The sequence below is a fragment of the Chionomys nivalis genome, chromosome 16, assembly GCF_950005125.1.
Source record: "Chionomys nivalis chromosome 16, mChiNiv1.1, whole genome shotgun sequence".
NCBI classification, from domain to species: Eukaryota; Metazoa; Chordata; class Mammalia; order Rodentia; family Cricetidae; genus Chionomys; species Chionomys nivalis.
Window position 1 is genome coordinate 34,101,310 of NC_080101.1, and position 23,275 is coordinate 34,124,584.

The 23,275-nt window shown below is 37.0% G+C and overlaps 1 protein-coding gene across 4 annotated transcripts in view; it reads right to left on the reverse strand.

Annotated features, from left to right (window-relative positions):
* Window positions 1-23,275, reverse strand: part of Rngtt (RNA guanylyltransferase and 5'-phosphatase) — a 180,078-nt gene that overhangs the window by 72,332 nt on the left and 84,471 nt on the right. For all 4 annotated transcript variants that reach the window (XM_057790873.1, XM_057790871.1, XM_057790872.1 and 1 more), the window contains one exon: window positions 21,783-21,883. In XM_057790873.1, coding sequence (XP_057646856.1) covers window positions 21,783-21,883 — 101 coding nt within the window. The remainder of the gene's footprint in view (window positions 1-21,782; window positions 21,884-23,275) is intronic.

Here is a 23,275-nt window from a genome sequence, read left to right on the forward strand (position 1 = left end):
AGCATATTCTATACCATTCTATTTTATCCTATCTTTGAAACAGAGTCTCTCTCTAAAGCCTTGGCAGGCCAACAACTGTGTGTGCCAGAATAGGCTTGTACTAGCTTCGTGGCAATCTTCTTCCCAACTGCTGAGATTCAAGTATATACCATCACATTCTTCACCCAAGTTGAAATTAAGTTTCTCATTACTAGGGGGATACTAAAAGATTGAGAATATGGTACTCTAAAATAAAGTGAATCTTAGAGAAAAATGTCAAATTTGGTTTTATCTGGGCTTTCTTTTTTGATAAAACTAAAATATATAAAAATACTTTTTTCCCCTTAGAGATGATGCAATACTTTTTATTGCATACCTAGCTAGAAATGTTCCTAAACTACACGTCAAAATACTATTTGGAGATGGCTTTAATCACAGTTTAAAAAGAAGCCTAAAGAATGAAAATGTCAAATTTCATAGTTACCAATAAAGACTGAAGAATAGAATACTTTTAATTATAACCATTCCTAGCTATGAAATAGCACTATTTAAAAAGCCTCATATATACCATACCTTGAAATGAAATATCAATAGGACTATATCTATGTTGATAAGAGAAAGGGAGCACCAATATCATGGGCTTCATTTAAACAACTGACTTCTCATACATTTTCCCAGGGAAGACAACACCAGCACCAATCTCTTACAGGTGCCACTGGCACTATGAAAAGAAAGAAACCCATTTATGCCACAGTTAATACATAAGAAATAATGGTTAGAGGCTGGAGAGAAGGCTCTATGATTATTAAAAGCTCTTCTTGCTCTTCCAGAGAGTTTGGTAACCAGTACACATGTCAAATGGCTCATAACTTTCTTTTTAAGATTTATTTATTTTATGTATATCGTGCTCTATCTGGACATATACCTGCATGTCAGAAAAGGGCATTAGATGCTATTATAGATGGCTGCAAGCCAACCACCTGTAACTCCAACTTCAGGGGATCTGAGGCCTCAGGCTTCTGAGAGCACTGGCATTCACAAGCACACACCTACATGTGCCAGACACACACCTATGCATAAGTAAAGACAAAATCTCAAACAAACAAAAAGAAATGCTTACTTTTTAGAGAACCATCTGATATGCTGCTTAACTTTCCTTCTCTATAACCATGTGTCATCCCTCAAAAGAGTGTTTTGTAAAATGAACAAGAAAACTAGGTCATTAACCCAGGTCACTGTGATAAAAGACTACATACTAAGATATGGAAATTAAAAACAAACAAGCAAACAAAAATCACTGGTCGTGACTGCATGCATCAAGGAAACACAGTGGTACTGAAAGGAAGTGTTCTGCAATGATAAAAACAGAAACAGCTAGGCACGGTGGCACACACTACACACTTTTAATTGAACTACTCTGGAGGCAGAAGCCAGGGAATTTCTGGTAATTCAAGACCAGCCTGATCTACATAGCAATTTTCTGGCCAGTAAAGGTCATACAAAACAAAACTACTTCAGTCAAGTAAACTTTAAACCATGTGGTAAAGTTTTTCGCTTTTTGCACTCTGGTACCTGTGCTCTGAAAATACTAACGGTCATGGAGAACTTGTGAACCACAGTGTCATATAGTAAGTAGTTCAACGGTGACAGCTCTACACTGCTGCAGGAAATTTGTGTGGTTGCTCTGAGGTTGCCAATCGAGTCGGGCCTTGGTTCAGAGGTTGGGGTCCACATTCAGCAGACAGGAATGGACCACAGAGTTCTCTGATGGACTGATGTGGGATTCCCCTCTGTATGCTTGGGAATATGTTTTATTACTATTGGTTAATAAAGAAGCTTCTTTGGGCCTATGGCAGGGCAGAATATAGCCAGGTGGGGTCTGAACAGGGATATAAAGGGAGACTAGGTGGAGCCAGGGAGACAACATGTAGCTGCCAAAGGAGACAGATGCCCCTGAACTTCACTGGTAAATCACAAGCCTCATGATAAAATACAAAATAATAGGAATGGGTTAATTTAAGAAGTAAGAGTTAGTTAATAAGAAGTCTGAGCTAAAAGGCCAAGCAATGATGTAATTAACATGGTTTCTGTATGATTATTTGGGTCTAGAGCAGCCTTCTACTACAATGAATTCTTAAGAGACAGATGGACACATGGGAATAGGAAGGGGGATGGACAAGCCCTTTCAATCAGGAAAGCATGGAGAGTAGAGGTTGAGAGTAGAGGTTCTCCATGCTCTGTGAATCAGGTTTTACCCTAGTATGTGACTCCTGATCATTTTTTCTTATTAAACAATAATCCAAAATGCTATACTACACAGTCACATCACCACAGGAGAGAGGACAAAAATATGTTAAAGAGACATTGTGTTCCCATCATTTTAGATACTATTTACTCTGTTGTTCTTGTCCTGTTTGATTGTTAGTGTTACTGTTGTGATATTTTGTTTGTGTTCTGGCAAACAAAGCTTGCTTGAAGATCAAAGGGTGTCAGTTTTTAATCCCCATATGACTCCAGGTTTTTATTATTAAGACAAATTAAGATTATGCATCAATTAACCCTTTATTCTTACTTTGCTTCAAATTAAACTTTATCCTAAATCTGTATAGGAGAAAAAAAATCTGAGCATATAAAGATTCATTTTGATATGAGGTTTCATAAGTAATAGCTTCTATTCTATTTAAGTTTTAAGGCATCCAATGTGTATGTGTGTGGGGTGTCTTTAGGACATCCCCTGAAGATAAGACCCTATTAATATATAATCTCAATGATAATAAACAAAAGTTATATATGACAAATCTATAATATAAAATAATAAACCATGTTTGTCGGATTAGGTACTTATAGGATCAGTTTTTTTCTGTTTTCTATTTTGAAGCTAAGTCTCACACTACAGACCTAAGTGACCTGGAACTCACTACGTAAAACAATGTGGCCTCAAGCTCACTCAATTCTCCTACAAGTTCTGAGATTATGGATCAGCCATCAATATGTTAAGGGGTATTTTAAACAGCAGTCTAAATTTATATTTTCTCTCTCCAAATTCTCTAAAACTACCCATAATAAGGATCAGTGAGATGGCTCAGAGAATAAAAGAACTTATCTCAAAAACCCAATGATCTGAATTTCACTCCTAGAATCCAATTAGAAGCAAACTAATTCTTGAAAGTGGTTCTCTGGCACACACGTGCGCGCGCGTACACACACACACACACTATTTATGCATACAACAATAATAAAACAATGAAAAAACTGAATCTATAATAAAGCACCTGTTATTCAGAAGCTACAAGATCTGAAACCCCAGAGCCAAATATTTTCTCCAAAACTACTAGTTAGTGTTCATTTTTCCAGTTTCAATTGCATTTGAAGAATACAGATAAGAATATAGTTCTTTAGTGCCTCTTATTCCATAAAAATAATTAGTCTAGTCAAAAATATCAATGTGTGTCCCAAAGTAATGATGTCACTATAATCATGAAAACTGAAATGGAAAAGTTCTAGTAGCATACTAGGCTCTACCAATCATAAAAAAAATGCCCGGACAAGATGAAATCTATAAAGGTTTCTTAACTTCTAAAATTAAGAAATATGACTATAGTTGGGCATGATGGTGCATATCTTTAATCCCAACACATGGGAGATAGAGGTAAATTGGTCTCTACGAGCTTGAGGCCAGTCTTGTCTACAGAGCAAGTTCCAGGTCAGCCAGGACTACATAGAGAGACTTATCTCAAAAAATAATACACTCTTCTCCACACCACTCCAAAATTGCAACCTTTTTCCAAAGAATTTCCTCACACTATAGGGAAGACAGACAAGATCAAGCATTTGCATGACTTATGCTAGACTTCGCAATAATGTAATCACAATCAGAGCAGAAAGAGATGTTCTTAGCAAAGAATACAGATATTATCTGTTATTCATCCACCATAAAATTTACTGGGTGGAAATTCATGTAGGATAAGAAGTCCTAGACTTGATTGATTCTTCTATCTCAAAAATTTGAATTGTATTTAAGAAAAATATCAACTACTATAGTCAAAAAGTACTTTTTAAAAGCATCAAGTAATCAGAAACTATAAAAAACCTCAGACATTGTATGTGGCAAATGCCAGACAATTATAACCAATCCATCTCATAGCCTACACTTACTGAGCTGCTGCTAGCTCTGCAGAAAGAGAAACAATCACCTATCAAGGAGCACACACTTGGTTTAAGTGTTTTTCTTATGACTTGGACAGAGACAAGAAAAAGTAGCAGGAGGTCTTTGTTTTCCTTTCAGGAAAAGAAATGGATAAAAATTGTTTCTTAGAACATACTTAAAGGGTTCTCTGAAATATGGCACACAACTAGCTCAGGTGACAGCTGATACCATTTTCCTAATTCAGAGAGTGTATTGGCAGTTGTTTTACAATGATGATAATGTCATCACCATCTCCAAAGTACAAAACAACCCTCTGAACACAAGCATGGTAGGTTTTGCTACAATACTTTGCTCTCACAATATTGTGCCTTACTAAAAGACACCATAAAATCAAGACTCACAGTTCAATGTGTGCACTGTGGTACAACCATCCAGTATGGCTTTTCATGACTTGTTTTTGTTGTTGTGCTAGAGAAGAAACCCAGGGCCTTGAACAGTCTAGGTAAATGTTCTATCATTTGGCCATACCTAGACTCTGCCTATGTTCTAAAACTACACTAATAAATTAACATTATACCATCACATTCTGCAGAGACTAGACCAGGCAGGAAGTTGGAAATAACCTCTCACATTGTATAATCCAAGAACCTGAGTATCCTTACCAAATTAATTCCTTCTTTTGTGTTACTAGGTCCAGAAGGGCTTCTAGAAACCAGCATAACAGGCCATAGTTGCTTAGTTACCTCATTGACCACTATCCCAAGAGAAACAGTCTGCTTTCTTAAGGCGACCCATAAACTGTAGAAAGTGAGTGAATGTGTGTTTGTGTGTGTGTGTGTGTGTGTGTGTGTGTGAGAGAGAGAGAGAGAGAGAGAGAGAGAGAGAGAGAGAGAGAGAGAGAGAGAGAGAGAGAGAGAGGAAGGAATCACTAATGGGAAAACTGATTGCATCAGATGATCTGAGTGTCTAGTTGGTGTGAGGGCCCAGTCTGGTATGGATGGTATTATCCCTAAGGTGAAGGACCTGGGATATATAAGAAAAGCAGCTGAAGGAGAGCCTGGGAGCAAGCTAGCAAGTCTCTGCTTCATGTCATTCCTTGAGCTCATACCCTGCTTTCTTCAATGGTGGACTCTAAACTGATAGGATGAAATAAACTTTCCTCCACAGGCTTTTTTTTTTTTTTTTGAATTTTGAATTTTGAAAGTCAAGTATTTCATTTATTCCTTTAAGGACTAATGAGAGAATAAACAAGCTTTAAGTACTGATTTCTTTCTATAAATGTGTAATCACAGCAACAGGAAAGTACACTAGAATAGCAATAATATGAAGCAGGACCAATTCCTTCTTTGACAAGAGATAACATATGGTGCATAAGCAGTTTGGTCTGGAGGTATGTCTTCCTTATAAAAAAATTTTCTAATCTCATCTCTATGCAAGTCATACAAGTCATCTTTTGTCATTTATGCATACTGAATTTTTAAAACATATATGATATACACATACAACTTGGTTAAGGTTACTTTAAAAATATGTGTACACGATATGCTCATGTGTGTGGAGTAACATATATACTTGCATACACACGTATAGACACCAGAGGTATCAGGTATTTCCTCAATTGCTCTCCACCTTAACTTTTGTGGTAAGGTCTATCATTGGACCTTAAGCTCACTCACTGAGCTAGACTGGTGTGGTGGTTTGAATGAGAATGGCTCCCACATGCTCATATATTTGAACATATGGTTCCCAGTTGGTGAAACTGTTTAGGAACTCTAGTTTCAAGGGATTCCATACCCTCATCTGACCTCTGTATACACTACACACAATTAGTGTACAAACATACATACAAGAAAAACACCCATACACATAAAAGAATTTTAAAATTTTTACAGGGGGCTGTATGTAGGTAATGGACACTATAATCATAAAAGACAACATAAGCTAATTGTCTTTCTAGTTTTAACTCTGACATGGATTTTTTTCCACCTCAGCCTCATGGACTTGGGCTGTTTGGCTGACCTCCATGGTTTCAGTAAGTCACGTTGCTGCCACTGGCTGGTGAGTAAACTACAGGGACCTGTTTGTTTCAGACTTCCCAGTACTAAGATTATAACCACACAGCGTCATACTGGCTTCCTGAGTTCTAGGAATCAAAGTCAGGTCCTCATGTTTACATGTTAAGTACTTTATAAAATGAGTTAACTTCTCTGCCCAAGAAAAATATCCCCATTGCTCTTTCTTTGACTTTTTAGGACAGGATTTCTTTGTGTAGCTTTGGCTGTCCTGGAACTCTGTGGACCAGGCTGGCCTCAAACTCAGAGATCTACCTGCTCTGTCTTCCAAGTGCTGGGATTAAAGGCATGTGCCACCACTCCCAGAAAATCTTCTCTCTCTTAATAAATATCATTTCTAAATGCCAATTTCCAGTAAGCTCCTTTCCCATACCAGCCAGGCTCTCTTATCTAACTATCCTCCAGCCTTCATAGGCAACTGCGTGTATGTGTGTGCATACACATATGTGTGCATACACACACATCCCATAAAGGGCAGGGGTACATAAATAAAATTTTAAAGGAGAAAATGATGTCAGGAGAGAGTAAAGAAGCATTCATCAACCTGCATGTACAGGAAGACAAAAGCCTCTGAGATCAGGGAAAACCACTTATTCATCTATAGCTCCTTGTCAGAGGCAGCAGTAAACAGAAGTGGTCTTCCAAGAGTGCAACTTCATCCCATCATTGCTAAAATAAGATGGTAGCTAGAACCTGAGTACAATGTTTGGTGCCATGTTCAAAGTGCTGCATTAATTCATCAAGGAGGAGATTCATCATTAAGACGAAAGCTGGTCTTTCTCCCTATGCCTGACCACCCTTGCCATGATGTGATCCTGTGCTGTTTGATTTGTTGTGCTCCTTGATTTATCTTCACTTCCTTCATCTCTTTTTGCTCCAACGAGGATGTATTGACAACTGATCCTTGTTTTAAAGTCATTAACTCTCTAAGGTGAGTTTAATTCTCTGCTTTCTGGGTCTACTTTATTCAAATCTCCATTCACATGAACTCTGTGAATTCCCTCCCTAATCACATCAAAGTTTTGTACTCTCTTGTCCACTACATTTTCTTTTTAAAATTCCAACATGTTTATAAGGTTCTTTTCAACCAAACTACCTTTACTTTGTGTTCTGTCTAGCAACTAAAACATTTCCTATTTAATTTTCATACATTCTAAGATCTGGAATTGTCTGGGCGTCTGTGGTACTATAGTCACGGCAGCAATCTAACATTTTTTTTCCATAGTAACAGTTATTTTTATTTATTGTCGTAGGCCACTCATTCCTTTAGGCAGGGTTCATGAGTCTTTTTATTTCCTGCACATAACAATACACTGATGGCTCTCAAAGGATACTTAATGAATACTGATAAATCAGCTGTAACTAGCATCTCTACTTATATTAAAAGTTGGAAAGACAAGCAGGAATAGTAATTTTTCCCTTATTCATAAATTATATCCTAAAACAGATGAAAAGGTCTTTGTTCCTTAGTAATGAATTCATGTAATTTACAGTTAATTTATTCTAAATTCCCTTGAGAACATTAGCATGCACTATTCTTCCTATAACGAATGCACACTTAAATGTCCACCCAATTTTTAAATATAAATAAAATATTAAAATACAGATGCTACTGAAAAGAGAAATTTTCTATCTGAGAAATTTATGTAACTACAAGTGGTCAGTAAAAATAGATCTAACTTTTATACAACTTGTCATTTTTAAGCAAATTAATGAAAAATGTAATTCTTTAAAGGTGCAGTCTACACTTCTTTTGATGAGTAAAAGATGGTTCTATCATCTAATATAGATTCTGTTTATCAATATGAGTATAAAGAATCTTTTGTGGAAAATACAGATACCAGCACCCTCAAGTTGACAGAGGTTTCTAATTATAAAAACACATTTCTTAAAAATAGAATGTTAGATCAGTAGTGTTCTTACCAGACACGTTGGTAAGCATGTGCCCAAGACCCAAAGTCTAAGTTTCTACTGTAGTGAAACAAATTTCTTATTTATTTTTTAAACAAAGGTCATTAACAGCAGGGACCAATACAATAAAATTAAAGTACTAGAAAATACTAGTTCCGTCACTATACATAGTCTTGCAAAAGTCTTGAATTATAACTGTCCCTATTATCGCTTTATTAAAGACCTGAGAGTCTACTCTGCTAAGATAGTTTTCTAATGTACACAAAGAATGAACCAAGCTCTCTAATCCCTCCCACATATACTCTCCCCTGAGACGCAGAGCTTGATATGAGTTCCATTTCCTTGAGATAAAAGGCCTGCATTAACAATGATGTGCCCTTTCTTTTTGTAATAAATTTCCATATTTATATTTTGAGGCTGTCATGTGTTAAAGGATATTAAATATCATCTCATTATAACTAACTCTTTAAGCCAAAATAAATGACTTCATTCAACATAGACATTGAAAAGTAAAGGAACATAATTATATAGTGAATTATTTTAAACTATTTTAATAATTAAAGCTATTTAACCTAATCTTGATTTTATGTTAGAAATGCACATTGGTTAAAAAGCTCAAATCTCCTTTCCTTTTATCCTTAAGTTATAGACAGGAATTTGAACTTGGGGTATAGAGAAACTAAAATACTACTTTGGGTAAAATCTCAATAAATCAAAACAAGCTTAATTTTTAAATTCCACATTCAATCATATAAAAGATAAGTCGCTGGGCTAAACATGGTTTCACTTCACTAAGGTTACTTTTTAAATTGCCTTTGTAGTAAGCTAGTGTAATGCCACAGAAAATATTTTACCCTTTTGAAAAATTAGAGAAACACATTTTAGAAATAAACAGGCAATCTCCACTTTCAAAACCAATATACAACATAGATTGGTTTTTATAATATAAAGATTCTGGTGATCCAAAAAAAAAAATCACCAAAATTCTAAAACCTATAGACAAGGGAGAGAATGGTATCTAAAGTTAACTTACAGGGAGGAAGGAAGAATCAAAAGTCTGAATGAGAGCAGTATCAAGATTAGCAGATCTAAACATCATTCACACAGAAAGACATGAAAATGTCCTAGAAGGGACATGCACCTTCTTTACTCAGGGTTTTCTGGCCTTTTCCTACTTTTGGGAATGCTTTCATTGACCCTCTGGATATTCCACTCGATTCTCTAACATTCCTGGTCCCCATCCACCTTGAGGCTGCACTGCTGGACAAGGTCGCTTTCATGAACCTCAACTGAAAAGGCACAGCAAGAAAAAACTCCTCCTCTTCTACTTTCCAGCTTGCCTAGTTTGTCGCTTTTCTATGAAAACTTATAAAATGGTCCCCAAGCTTCCTTAAGAGCAAGGGCACATAGAACCTGGAAACAAACTACATGCCCCTTGACCAAAGAATGGATAAGGAAAATGTGGTACATTTACACAATGGAGTACTACTCAACAGAAAAAAAAAAAGACATCTTAAAATTTGCAGGCAAATGGATGGATCTAGAAAACATCATATTGAGTAAGGTAACCAGACCCAGAAAGACAAATATAATATGTTCTCACACATAAGTGGTTTTTAAACATAAAGCAAAGAAAACCAGCCTACAATTCACAATCCCAAAGAAGGCAGACAACTAAGAGGACCCTAAGAGAGATATGCATAGATCTAATCTACATGGGAAGTAGAAAAAGACAAGATCTCCTGAGTAAATTGGGAGCATGAGGACCATGGGAGAAGATTGAAGGGGAGGGGAGAGGAAGAAAGGGAAGCAGGAAAAAAATATATATATAGCTCAATTAAAAACAATTAAAACAAACAAACAAAAGAAGAAGAACAAGGGCAAGTTTCAGGAGTCAGCTCTTTATTTCTACCAATGGTGTATATGTGTGTGTATCAGGTGTGTCCCCCAATATAGAACTCAGATCCAAATGGACTTTGTCGCAAACACTATTATACACTGAGCCACCACCTCACTGGTCCTGCTTTTAAATTCTTTTATTAATGAGACTGAGAGACCACAAAAGGGAACTATAAATTTTCCCCAGTAACATGTGGATTTTTATAAAAGGACAAATCAATGAAATAGAAGATAATCTTTTATTTTACTGAAAAACTAAGATCATTATACTTTGGTATAAATTGAATTTTTTTCACAGTATTCTTACCCTAGGGTGTAACCTATTATTATTGTTTTACTAAGTGGACTCATATTCAAAGTATCTTCGAAACATTTATGTTAATACACAGAGATTAATGCTTTTCTCAAAGTCAGTCAGAGAAACATCTTTGTGCAGTGAGTGCCAAAACTCCTAACTGGTCAAGGGGCTGAGAACTGGTAGCTACTAAATGCTCAACACTAAATAAAAAATTTCTATCAACTCAAGACTCAGAAAACATAGAAGAGGGGTATAAAGACTGTTAAGAGGGGAGCATGGGGAGGAGTGCTGTGAAATACTGGTTTTTGAACACAACGTTCGCACAAAATTCGCATAGTTGTTTTTTGTTTCTTTGTTTGTTGGTTGGTTGGTTTTTCGAGACAGGGTATCTCTGTAGTTTTGGAGCCTGTCCTGGAACTAGCTCTTGTAGACCAGGCTGGCCTCGAACTCCCAGAGATCCGCCTGCCTTTGCCTCCCGAGTGCTGGGATTAAAGGCTCGCATAGTTGTTGAACTCACAACAACTATGGTTACTTGCACAAGACTGGCACTAGTCAACATTCCAACAGAAATAAATGCAAGAGGGTCTCATTAGGCTCAACTCCTGGCTGAGGAGCTATTGGTAATGAATGGAGAAAGAATCATTCTCTTCTAGGGTATGTCCAATGAGTTATAAAAGAAATTTAAAAAAAAAAAGGAAGAAGAAGAAGAAGAAGAAGAAGAAGAAGAAGAAGAAGAAGAAGAAGAAGAAGAAGAAGAAGAAGAAGAAGAAGAAGAAGAAGAAGAAGAAAGAAAGAAAGAAAGAAAGAAAGAAAGAAAGAAAGAAAGAAAGAAAGAAAGAAAGAAAGAAAGAAAGAAAGAAAGAAAGAAAGAAAGAAAGAGGAGGGGGAGAATTAAAACGAGGGAAAACGAGGTATTGGGTATGGAATGTCCACAAAGTGTGGAAAGAATCTGGGTTGGACATGAACAAGGTACATTCTATACTTCTACACACAGACACACACCCCTTTCATAGTACTCACTAACCAATCTTTATAATACCATTGATGGTACTACATAAGTAGAATCTCCAAATTCTACTTCTTTAAGTAATTTAAAGTATAGTGAAATTAAAACTGTGGGGCATTCATTTCAAAACAAGGGAGAATAAAGTGCATAGAAAAACAAAGGCATATCCCTACAGAGTTTATCATTAACTATATTCTTACTAACTCAATTTTTTCTTAGACAAGGACATTTTTCAAATATCCTGAATATTTTGCCAACATGGTGCTTTTACTTATGACAGTAACACTAGTATAAACAAGCATAAAAAGCAAATTAAAAACTATTTTTAAACAAATCTAAGCAAATGAAAATAATTACAATAGTCTGTGAGGACACTGTGGGGAGAGGTTAAGACAGGCTCTCTCTACATACCCCTGGCTGTCCTAGAAGTTGTTATGTGGATCAGGCTGGCCTTTAACTCACAGAGATTACTTGCCTCCGTTTCCTGAGTGCTGGAATTAAAGGTGTGTGCCAACATGTCCACTGCCAAGAACATTTTTGCACAGAAAGTAAAGCATTATGATTGTTATTAAGCCCATGTTTCATATTTTTTAATGCACAGATACTATGTAAGATAGATACCTGGGCCTCTTGATAGAAGGAGCCAGATTTCTCTTGAAGAAGGACCCTGCAACACTGTCACGAGTATGCAATATAAACTGCAGGTGGCAAGCTAAAGTCACAGTATCTGGCCTGAAACCTAGCTTTGGAAATAAAGCTTAATGAAACCACAACCATGTTCCTGAAGACAGACTTAGCCTATGTTAAATTTTGCAGAACACTGACAGAATGGAATGGTTAAAACAGAGAATTATAGACCAAACCTTAATACTGTGTGGCCTTTTAAAATGTACCACCCTTACTGTAAATCCTACAACCACTTTCTGACTGACATGATTTACTATAACTGGACAAAAAAAAAGAAAAAAGAAAATTTACCAGACACTCACTTTAAACAGATACTAATTATCTGGAACAAAGATGTAACCATATTATCCCAGCTAAAGAGGGAACTCAACATGGTCAGATAATAAACTTGTTTGTGACTTAAAAATGAAATTCTGTCATTTTCAATATGGATGGAAATGGAAAGCAACATATTAAGGGGAACACAGCACAGAAAGGTAAGTACCATAGGACCGCACACATATGTGGAATATAAAAATGTTAGTTCTACAGAAGTCAGAGTACTAATTATCAGAAGATGGGAAGAGGAAAGGGGAAAGAAAAATGCAGAGACTGGTCAAGGGATTCTAAGTTATAATTACAAGGAAGGAAGAACTAAAGGTTTGACCACAGATAACAATAATGAACTATATATTTGAAAAGATTAGAAAACAAATAAAACATAAACAAAGCCAAACCTAAATGGAGTAGAATGTTCACAAATAGAACTTCTACTTATTTCCCAATTACTGGATATATAATGAAAAAATACGTGGCATCTGGAAGGATTTCCACGCTGACTCTCTAACCCTGAGTAAGAGTCATCATTCTAGAAAAGGAAAAATGAAAGCCCTACAACCGACCTGCCCTACAATCACCTGCACAGAAGTGATACGGCATCCCCCAGGGAACTGCAGAGATAAGTACCATCATCAGAGGCATTGAATGATCACTGAGTTATCACAATGTAATCAGGGTGTTACACCAACCACACCCAGATGTTATCTTTAGCAAGGCAAATCAACATAGCCTCTTCATTCTTCTATAAAAATATAAATCAGCAAATTCTTGGGATTCTCTATCAACTTGAAGTTACATCCATGGCATACAGGGCTCATACTCTCAGCTATAGCATAATCCAGAGTCATTGTTTTTTAAGAAAGAAAAATGTATTTATTATGTCACAGACAGCAGTCCAAATGTTGGACATATACTATTTTATAAAACTCCAAAAAGAAGAATTTCAGGATCCAGAGACCCTTTGCTTAAAACAGTTCACAGTACCAGTATTTCCCACAGAAGAGCTGCTTTATTTGAACCTTCTGATCAGTTGGTAGGCATCAGGATTATTTGGACCTTCTAACTTTTATGAACTATACTTACAAGAAAATTCAAGTCTAGAAAAAATTTCATTTTATACTCTCATCATCACTTATTACTTTCTTTAAAAAAAAAAAAAAAAAAAAAAACAGTGGTCCCTCCAGTGTTTTGAATGAAAAAATGATCCAATGGGCTCATGTATTTGAACACTTGGTCCCCAGTTGGTGACAATGCTTGACGGGGGTTGTAGAAATACATCACTGGAGACAGGCTTGGAGAATGTATAGCCTTGCCTCACTTCCAGTGTGCCAAAGGAGACAGACGCTGGACTCTTACCAGTAAGCCATAGCCTCATGCTGATACACAGATTAATAGAAATGGGTTAAATTAATATGTAAGAGTTAGACAATAAGAAGTTAGAGCTAATGGGCCAAGCAGTGATTTAATTAATACAATTTCTTTATGGTTATTCCAGGGCTAAGCTAGCCAGGAGGACACGACCAACAAGCGGGCCCTCTTTCTACAGTTTCTGGTCACGGAAAAAGCAAAAGAAAAGTAACTAATATAGTCTCTTTCAGAAATTCATAATGGTATGCATTTGAAAAGAAAAAATTAACAAGGACAGGAAGCAAACAAGAAATGGTTCACAGAGACAGTGGAATTTAAAAAGTACACCAAGGAACAGTAATTCTATAGGCAAAAAGGGAATATGGTCTTTGAAAGCTATGTATATGAAAACAAGAAAAGCAGTAGCAAACATCTAAATGTATCATGTACCCAGCTCTGTTCTAATTATTTTACTCATTTATTCCTCAAAAAATCCTATGAGGCCGGGCGGTGGTGGCGCACGCCTTTAATCCCAGCACTTGGGAGGCAGAGACAGGTGGATCTTTGTGAGTTCGAGGCCAGCCTGGTCTACAAAGGGAGTTTCCCAGTTGTGGTTGTTTGAGTGAGAATGACCCCTTAAAGGTTCATATATTTGAATACTTCGGTCTCCAGATGGTGGACTGTTTGAGGATTAGGTGTCGCCTTGTTGGAGGAGATAGACTATTCTCGGTCTCAGCCTTTCTGTTACCTCCACACCCCCAGGCATGCCTCCCATGGTCTCAAGGTGTGAGCTCTCAGCCACTTGCTCTAGTGTCATACCTGCCTGACAGTTGTCATCGCCCCAACCATGGTGGTCATAGGGTCTTCAATAACTGATGCAGGAAGGTCATTTGTCAATAAACAAACTGCCTTGGCCCATTTGATAGGCTACCCCTTAGGTGGGTGGAGTGAACAGAATAGAATGCTGGGAGGAAGAGGAAGTGAGCTCAGACTCGACAGCTCTGCTCTCTGGAGCAGACGCCATGCACCATGCTCCCCTCTCCCCGGCAGACGCGATGAAACTCCAACCCAGGATGGACGTAGGCTAGAATCTTCCTGGTAAGCGCACCTGGGGTGCTACATACATGAACAGAAATGGGCCAAGCAGTGTTTAAAAGAATAGAGTTTGTGTGTCATTATTTTGGGGCATAAGCTAGCCAGGCAACCATGAGCCGGGCTGTGGGAAGAGGCCCACAGCACTTACTACAGATGGCGCCCACGTGGATAACTGCATCCACAGAAAGCCTGAGAAAGCTTGGGAAAGAATAGAGTAAAGCGTGTTTTCTTGGTAGCAGCAATTTCTCGGGTCTGCTCTGCTTGCTAGAGGCAAGCAAGTGCTCTCATCTAAGAGAGGCTTCCTGACTCAGCTTCAGCTGTGAAACCTTGCAGCTCATTTAAGAGGTCCTGCCACGAAATACTTAAAACGGTGTTGGTGAAAAGCTGAAGGCATGCTTTTCGGTTTTCAGCCGTAGCAGGAAAAAAGTTGTGCTGTTTTAAAATGCCGGCTTTCTGGGCCATCCTGCCAGGGAAAACTCTTGACTGTTTGAGGCAGGAGGGCCGACTACAGAGAGAGGACTTGATTGTTGTCTGTGGATGTAATGCTGCAGTTTGCTTGTTGGCAAAGACCTTGAAACGCCACAGAGTTGTGATAAACATGGCTACAGCTGGTATCTCCGCCATGAGGCTGGAAAGCTAAGGAATGGCACGGCTTTCGTCCTACTGATATTGCTTGGTAAATTAAAGACTCATGTGGTCAGAAAAAGAGAGAGAGATATACAGTAAAGAGAGATTCAAAGACAAAAGAAAACTTTAAATGATTTACAGTGTGTTTAAAAATATATGCAGGCTGAAAGTTAAAGTTCTTAAAAGTAAAATAAGGAAGAAAGATAGTAGTTGGGTGTGGTAGTACACACCTTTAATCCCAACACTTAGGAGACAGAGGGAGATTGACCTCTGTGACTTCAAGGTGTGGTAGCACACGCCTTTAATCCCAATGCCTGGGAGGCAGAGACAGACAGATCTCTGAGAGTTCAAGGACAGCCTGGTCTAAAGAGTTATTCCAGGACGAAGATATACAGAAAATATAAAATAAAAGTAAAAGTAAACGAAATAGAGGTTAAAATAAAGCTGCACAAAGATGGAAAATACAATGAGAATCTTGATACTGTATGCTATTATGCTCTCTTTGAATTGTTTTAATGCTGAGGAAGGAGCAACATCTGCTAAAAGATATTTGTTTATAAATGCTGCTGAACTAATCCAAGATAGATATTTTCAAAATACCTTGACTTCAGAATTTGGATCTAAGGATATGATACTTTGGAAAAGAGTTTCTTCTTTTGTTTTCACAGAAGATGAGACACTGTGGATTGCTTCTTTGATCACGATATGGTATGATAGACCACGCCCTCCTGAAGGGTTGCTGTGAACACCCTTAAAAAATTACTTTGCTCAACTGCCGACTGAGAGGAACCTAGCACACAGGTTATACCATGAAAGACTTGATTAACAGCGCCCCCATTCAGCAGGAAGCAGTTTGGAGAGAAAAAACTGCGCCCATGTTCCCATATATTGTTTATAAATGTTCTTTTACATTTAAAGGGGGAGATGATATAGATGTGAATAATTTGCATTGATATGAATCTTGGTTTACTGATATTAATTTAAGGTCAATTTTATTATATGTATATGTATTTCTGATATTGATTAAGGTATTGTGATTGTGTAGTTCACTTAAAAATGTAATGTCTATAGGTTGTTAATGGATAATTATCAATAATAGTCAAGTTTGTAGTCATGTTAGTTAGATTTTCTAGATGTGCATGCATATATTTTAGATAGACATTCTTCATATCTTTCAAAGATTATAAAATATGGCATTTTAAGTGCTTTAATAACTTAGGGTTTTTCATGACAATGAGACACTCTGCTCCTGGCAGCACCAATCTACTTCAAGAAGAAGATGGGCATCGAAGAGGATCCTTATGGAGTTTGATAGCCATTTGGGCAAGAAACTGCTCTTGCCTGGACTATTTTATAAACTGGACACAAAGAACCCGCAGAGAGAGGACTGCTGAACTTGCCTAAAGGTGAGATGATCTTTCGGGGTTCCTGATTCATGAAAGAGTCTGCGAGACATTCTGCAGGACACAGCAGATAAGTGACTGAACTGCCTTTAAATTTCCTGCTTCATGGAAACGTCTCTGGATACTATGGGCCTTTAGGCCGAAGATGGATGCCCCAACGGTACAGAGGAACTTTGGGTGACTGTCCAGGCAGTGAGATGTCTCTGTCATTTCTAGAGTTTAGAAGTTGCTTACTTTTTGTTTGCTTAGGTAATATTGTATTCTTCTCGAGTCTTTGATGGAGTTGAATAATAGATAGATAGTTATAGTTATAGTTTTCCTTAGTTATGATAAAGATAAAATAGATGTAAATATTGTAATTTTTACTTGATAACTGTTTTGTTATATGTAATTTTGCTATGTTAAAGTTAAAGCCTTCCTTTTTTTTTTTTTTTGTTTAAACAGAAAAAAGGGAAATGATGCAGGAAGGTCATTTGTCAATAAACAAACTGCCTTGGCCCATTTGATAGGCTACCCCTTAGGTGGGTGGAGTGAACAGAATAGAATGCTGGGAGGAAGAGGAAGTGAGCTCAGACTCGACAGCTCTGCTCTCTGGAGCAGACGCCATGCACCATGCTCCCCTCTCCCCGGCAGACGCGATGAAACTCCAACCCAGGATGGACGTAGGCTAGAATCTTCCTGGTAAGCGCACCTGGGGTGCTACATACATGAACAGAAATGGGCCAAGCAGTGTTTAAAAGAATAGAGTTTGTGTGTCATTATTTTGGGGCATAAGCTAGCCAGGCAACCATGAGCCGGGCTGTGGGAAGAGGCCCGCAGCCCCTACTACAAATAACCCTCCAAATCATAAGCCCAAAGTAAACACTGTCTTTCAAAAGTTACCTGGGTCATAGTGTTTTATCACAGAAAGAGGAAAGTAATTAAGACAGAGATGAGGAATCAGAGGCACAGAAAGAAAATACTATGTCAAAGGCCATGAGTAAGATAATTTCAACCCATTCTGTGTTCGTAACTACTGTGCAATACAATAAATCTACACCCTTCACTGTAAATCAATGTTACTGCAGTCAAGAGTTTACAATTTCTAAAACGGAGACTATCTGTGTAGTTCATGGTTTAACTGTGGATCTGGGCTACAAAGCACTTAATACAAAACCCACAATATTTTCAAAACAATTTTTTTTTTAAAAAGTTTCTTGAGACAGGGTTCCTCTGTTTAAGAGCCCTAGCTGTACTGGAACTCACTTTGTAACCAGGCTGGCCTCAAACACACAGAGATCCGCCTACCTCTGCCTCCCAAGAGCTGGGATTAAAGGTGTGGGCCACCACTGCCAGGTAAAATTTTAAAAGTTATGTTTATAAAATTTAACACTTAAATTGTTAAGATACACAAAGTTTATTTTAAGCCATGATGAAATGACATTAGATTAATAGAGCTCAAATTTTGAAAAATTCTAAGAATTGGAAAGACCAAATTCAGATTTTTAGATGCTACCAGTGGGGTAATAAACATAACAATAGATTTTTCTCTTCAGATTGAACTTGAACCTAACAAGAACTAGTATTACTGTATTTTACCAGCTAAATGAAACTCAAAGTCATAACAAGAAAACCTAAAAATCTCACTTAAAATAACTCACTGCAGATATTTTCAAAAGTTGATATTATACCTTTCAAAACATACTATTCCATTTTAAATTTCCTAGAAATATCTGGAATCAATTTTTAAAAGATATTAAATTATCTCATGGTATTTTAATATTTCTGCCTCACTTCACTGTACATGTCTTGCTCCTTACATTTCAGATGCCACCACTTTTAAAATATTTTTATTTAAAAAGACAGAGAGACAGAAGAGAGAGACTGAGTGCATGTCTGTGCACCAAGTATGTGCACAAGCATAAAGTGGTTAAAAAAAAAAAAAAGAATACTGGATCCCCTAGAACTGTAGTTACAGACTGTTGTAAGTCACCAAGTGGGTGTTGACAACCAAATCTGGATCCTCTACCAAAAAAAAAGTGCCCATAACCACTGAGTCGTGTCTTGGGCACATGGACAAAGCTATTGTCCCTTCAAAGCAGGCATATTTTTACCAAATGAGGTAGTGTGAAATATTAGACATAACCGCACTTATACAGTAGAAATATATCACATAACATTCTTTATGTGGAAAAAACAATTTGACTAACAAATATTTCATATAACAGTTACCATACAATAGTTCTCATAATTATTATTTTTAAGATTTATTTATTATGTATGCGATGCATGTATCCCTGCAAGCTAGAAGAGGACACCAGATTTCATTACACATAGTTGAAAAACACTATGTAGTTGCTGGGAATTGAACTCAGAACCTCTGGAAGAATAGTCAGTGTTCTTAACCTCTGAGCCATCTCTCCAGCCAGACCACCTGAACACGCCCAATCTTGCCATATCATTATTTTTAATTGACACCTGTTTTAAATAAACTAAGTACCTATATTGATGTACCTTAAATCACATTAAAGAGTGACATTTTGATATTTAAAATGTAATACTTTTTTTAAAAAAAGCATATATTTATAAAAGAACAAAAATTTGAAAAAACATGGAAAAAGCATTCGTTAATTTTACTACAACTAATTATAGTGGGTAATTTTAGGAAAACAGTTAACACGTTTGCAGCTTAAAGAGATGGGCATTCTCTTTATCCTCAGGTGGCTTTTAACTGCCAGATTATGATCTATAAAGACACAAATCAAGATTTTTCAAAATTAGATGAAACAACGAAAATCAGATACAATAGTCAATAGTCACTAACAAAATATTATAAACACAGTATTAGGAAAAAAAGAAATTAGTAACGAAGCAGTTTAATAAATTTTACTTTCTTGTTAAAATCTTACTTCCCGGTATTCTGGACAGAGGGCTCAGCAGTTAACAAGACTTGCTACTCTTAGCTCCTGCTTCTTATGCACCAACCCAGGTTCAGTTCCCAACATCCATATGGCCGTCCACAACTACCTGTGACTGCAGTTACAAGGGATTTGATAGCCTCTTCTAACTTCCTCAGTCACTAGGGACACATGTGGCACACATATAGAGATTTAGATATGCACACACACATAAAATAACAAGTACATCTTTAAAAAAAAATCATACGCTGGGAGATGGTGGTGCATGTCTTTAATCATAGCACTACAGAGGCAGAGACATGCAGATCTCTGTGAGTTGCAGGCCACCGTGGTCTACAGAGCTAGTTCCAGGACAGCCAGAGCTATTGTTACACAGAGAAACCACGTCTTGAAAAGTCAAAACAAACAAACAAACATGGTGGTTCACACCTAAAATCCCAGCACTAAGGAGTCTGAAAGAGGCTCTCTAGGTTATAGGCCAGCCGTGCTAGAGAGAAAGACTCTATGTTTCAAAAAAGCAAAGCAAAATATAAGTTTCCAAACAATCATAAACATCTCTGCTTTTTGAAAAATGGTCCCACCAGAATAATCTCCATCATGCACTGTTTCTGAAGTGGGATGGTCTTTCGTAAGTATACATTCTTGCTTACTGCAGTAAGCCTCCACAGCTAGACAGAATGTTAATACATCAGAAAAATAAACTTGACTCAGTATTAATCAAACATTTAGACAAAATATTTTCATAAACAGCCTCCCAATCATGCATGTGTGTGTTTGTATACAAAATGTATCCCTATAGTCTAAAATTATTTCTATGTGGCTAGCTAGATTGTTCGCCGGGTAAAGGTTCTTGCCACCAACACTTGATAATCTGCGGACCCACATGTTTGAAGAACTAACTTCTACAAGTTGTTCTCTGAAAACTATACACATACACACAGACACATACATACACATAGACATACACACACATACACACACACAAATAAATAAAAAAATAAAACTATCTATCCATGGATTAGTAACAAAGAGACCTGAATATAATAAACTCAGGAGCCAGAGAAAATTATTCTTTAACAAATTTTTGCTATTAAGCACAATAGCAAATTAAGTCACAAAAAGCATAAAATATTAAACACTTTAATTTTAAAAACTAGCATTAATATGCATTATTAATCAAGTACCTTTCTTTACCTAATATTTACTACATTACACAACACCCCTTTTTGAATATTTATATTCTCTTAAAAGATATTTATATTCTATTAAAAGACTAATATTTAGTCTTCAAGTATGGACTTTTGCAATCACTCATATGCCCTTGCCTCCATTATCTACAAAGGTGCATCTGTACTTTACCTTTGACAGACAAAACAAACTTCAATGGCATGCCCTGAAAACTTTACCCTTTTGCTATCATTATCCTATTTACTTCCTCTTTATTATTTTCCTCAATTAAACTCTTCCTATTTTATTGTATTTGCTTTGATAAGAAGCTTTTTAATTTGTAAAAAAAAAAAAAAACCAAGGTTTTGAAAATACAATAAATATTCACACTAAAACATTTTTACAGTAGAGTCAACAGTAAAAATAGACAGTAAATAAAAAAATGAATATAGGTCGATAATAAAAAACTTCCCCTAATAAAGTATAGGCAAATGCCCTTCAAAAGAAAAACCCCACTGATTCAGTACCTGTGGTTTTAAAATCAATGATCTCATATGCAAAATTTGATTGCTGAGATTATTTATTTTATATTGAAAACTTTAAAATTTGAAAAAAGCTTTGTCAACAGTAAATAATGTGTGAAAATGAGATATATATGTAAAATGTGGACTATTTTACTTTCTTTTTCATAGTAAAGTAAACTAGCCTATAAACAGTCAAGTCTTATATGAAATACGATTTCACGCAGATCAGACAGGGGGTGGGGTGAAACTTTATGAAGGTAGTCAGGAATGGTAATATAGGCTAATAATCCCAAGACTTGGGAAACAATAAGATCTTGAGTTCAAGACTAGCTGGGGCTGTACAAGGCAAGAACAGATTTCAAAAACTAAACAAAGTCCTTATTCGGGCCTGGAGTGCACACTTACCCTTCTCCTCCCATTCTTGTTATCTTAAGTCGAAAATCCACCGAGTTCAGACTAGGAGGTTTCCATTTCAAAATATCATCGCATCGCCCAGGCTTGTATTTCTAAAGTAAAAACAATAATCAGGAAAAAGGTAAAATTTAGGATTCAATTCATTAAGCACACATAATTTTTATTAAGCAACATTTCTATTTTTATTTACATTTTTTGTTAATGATTTATTTATTAATTATATATGCAGCATCTACCTTCATGTATCGCTGCAGGCCAGAAGAGGGTACCAGATCTCATTACAAATGGATGAGAGCCACCATGTGGTTGCTGGGAATTGAACTCAGGACCTCTGAAAGAATAGTCAATGCTCTTAACCTTTGAGCCATCTCTCAGCCCCTATTTACATTTTTAAAATTACATTTATTATTTGCTTGTTTATGTGTATGCGGGTGGGTGTGTCCATACAAAGACTCATGCATGATGGTCAGGCAAAAACTTGTGAGATGTTAGGGCTTAAGAAACTCCTTTTCCCAAGGTCCAGCATTTATATAAAAGTCAGCATTCCCTCAGAGATTTAAAAAGATAGTTTTTATTGCTAAAAGGTCTGAGGTGCCTGTTAAACATATCAAAGCAGATACTCTCAGCATCAACAATGCCTGTTAGAGTCATCTTGGCTAGCAAACCCCATCCTCTAACCTCAACCTCTCAGCCTGAGTGGTGTGGGACAATGGTCTGTATTGCCAATTATATTTTAAATAAACGCTGATTGGCCAGTAGCTAGACAGGAAGTATAGGAAAGACAACCAGGCAGGACAACAAGAACAGGAGAATTCTGGAAAGAAGATTCTGCTTTCTGCAGTTGTGACCCAGCCACAGAACAAGCAAGATGTGACTGCCGCACCGATAAAGGTACCGAGCCATGTGGCTAACATAGACAAGAATAATGAGCTAATGTAAGTTATAAGAGTTAACAAGAAGCCTGAGCTAATGGGCCAATCAGTTTATAATTAACGTAGACCTCTGTGTGATTTCTTTGGGACTTAACGATTGCAGGAACTGGGCAGGACAGAAACTCAGTCAACACCTGAGCTTCACTCCTCTTCCCTGCAGCTTCCCTTCCCTACCCAACCATGTTGGCTATGCGGGTTCTTGGCCTCTTGGTTTCCTGGCACACTAGTGGTCTCTTCGTTTCCCTTTCTCCTCTCTCTTCTTCCTCTCTCACTCCCACTCCTCCACCTCTATGGCCCCATTAAGTCTGGACTCTTCCAGAAGTCTCTGGCTGAATTCTGCCTAATACCTATAATATTCGTACAATAAACCTCTTATATCACCATACCTCAATTTTTGTTCACCTGGTGCCAAAACCTCAGAATTGGCATATATGATTTTCCTTCAAGGGTCTCAACCACTCCACAGGAAGCTGCTGATGACTCTCCTAAGGTATATATGGATCATTATTTATGCTGGTTTCTGCTTCCCATCAAATACGACTCCAAATTCTA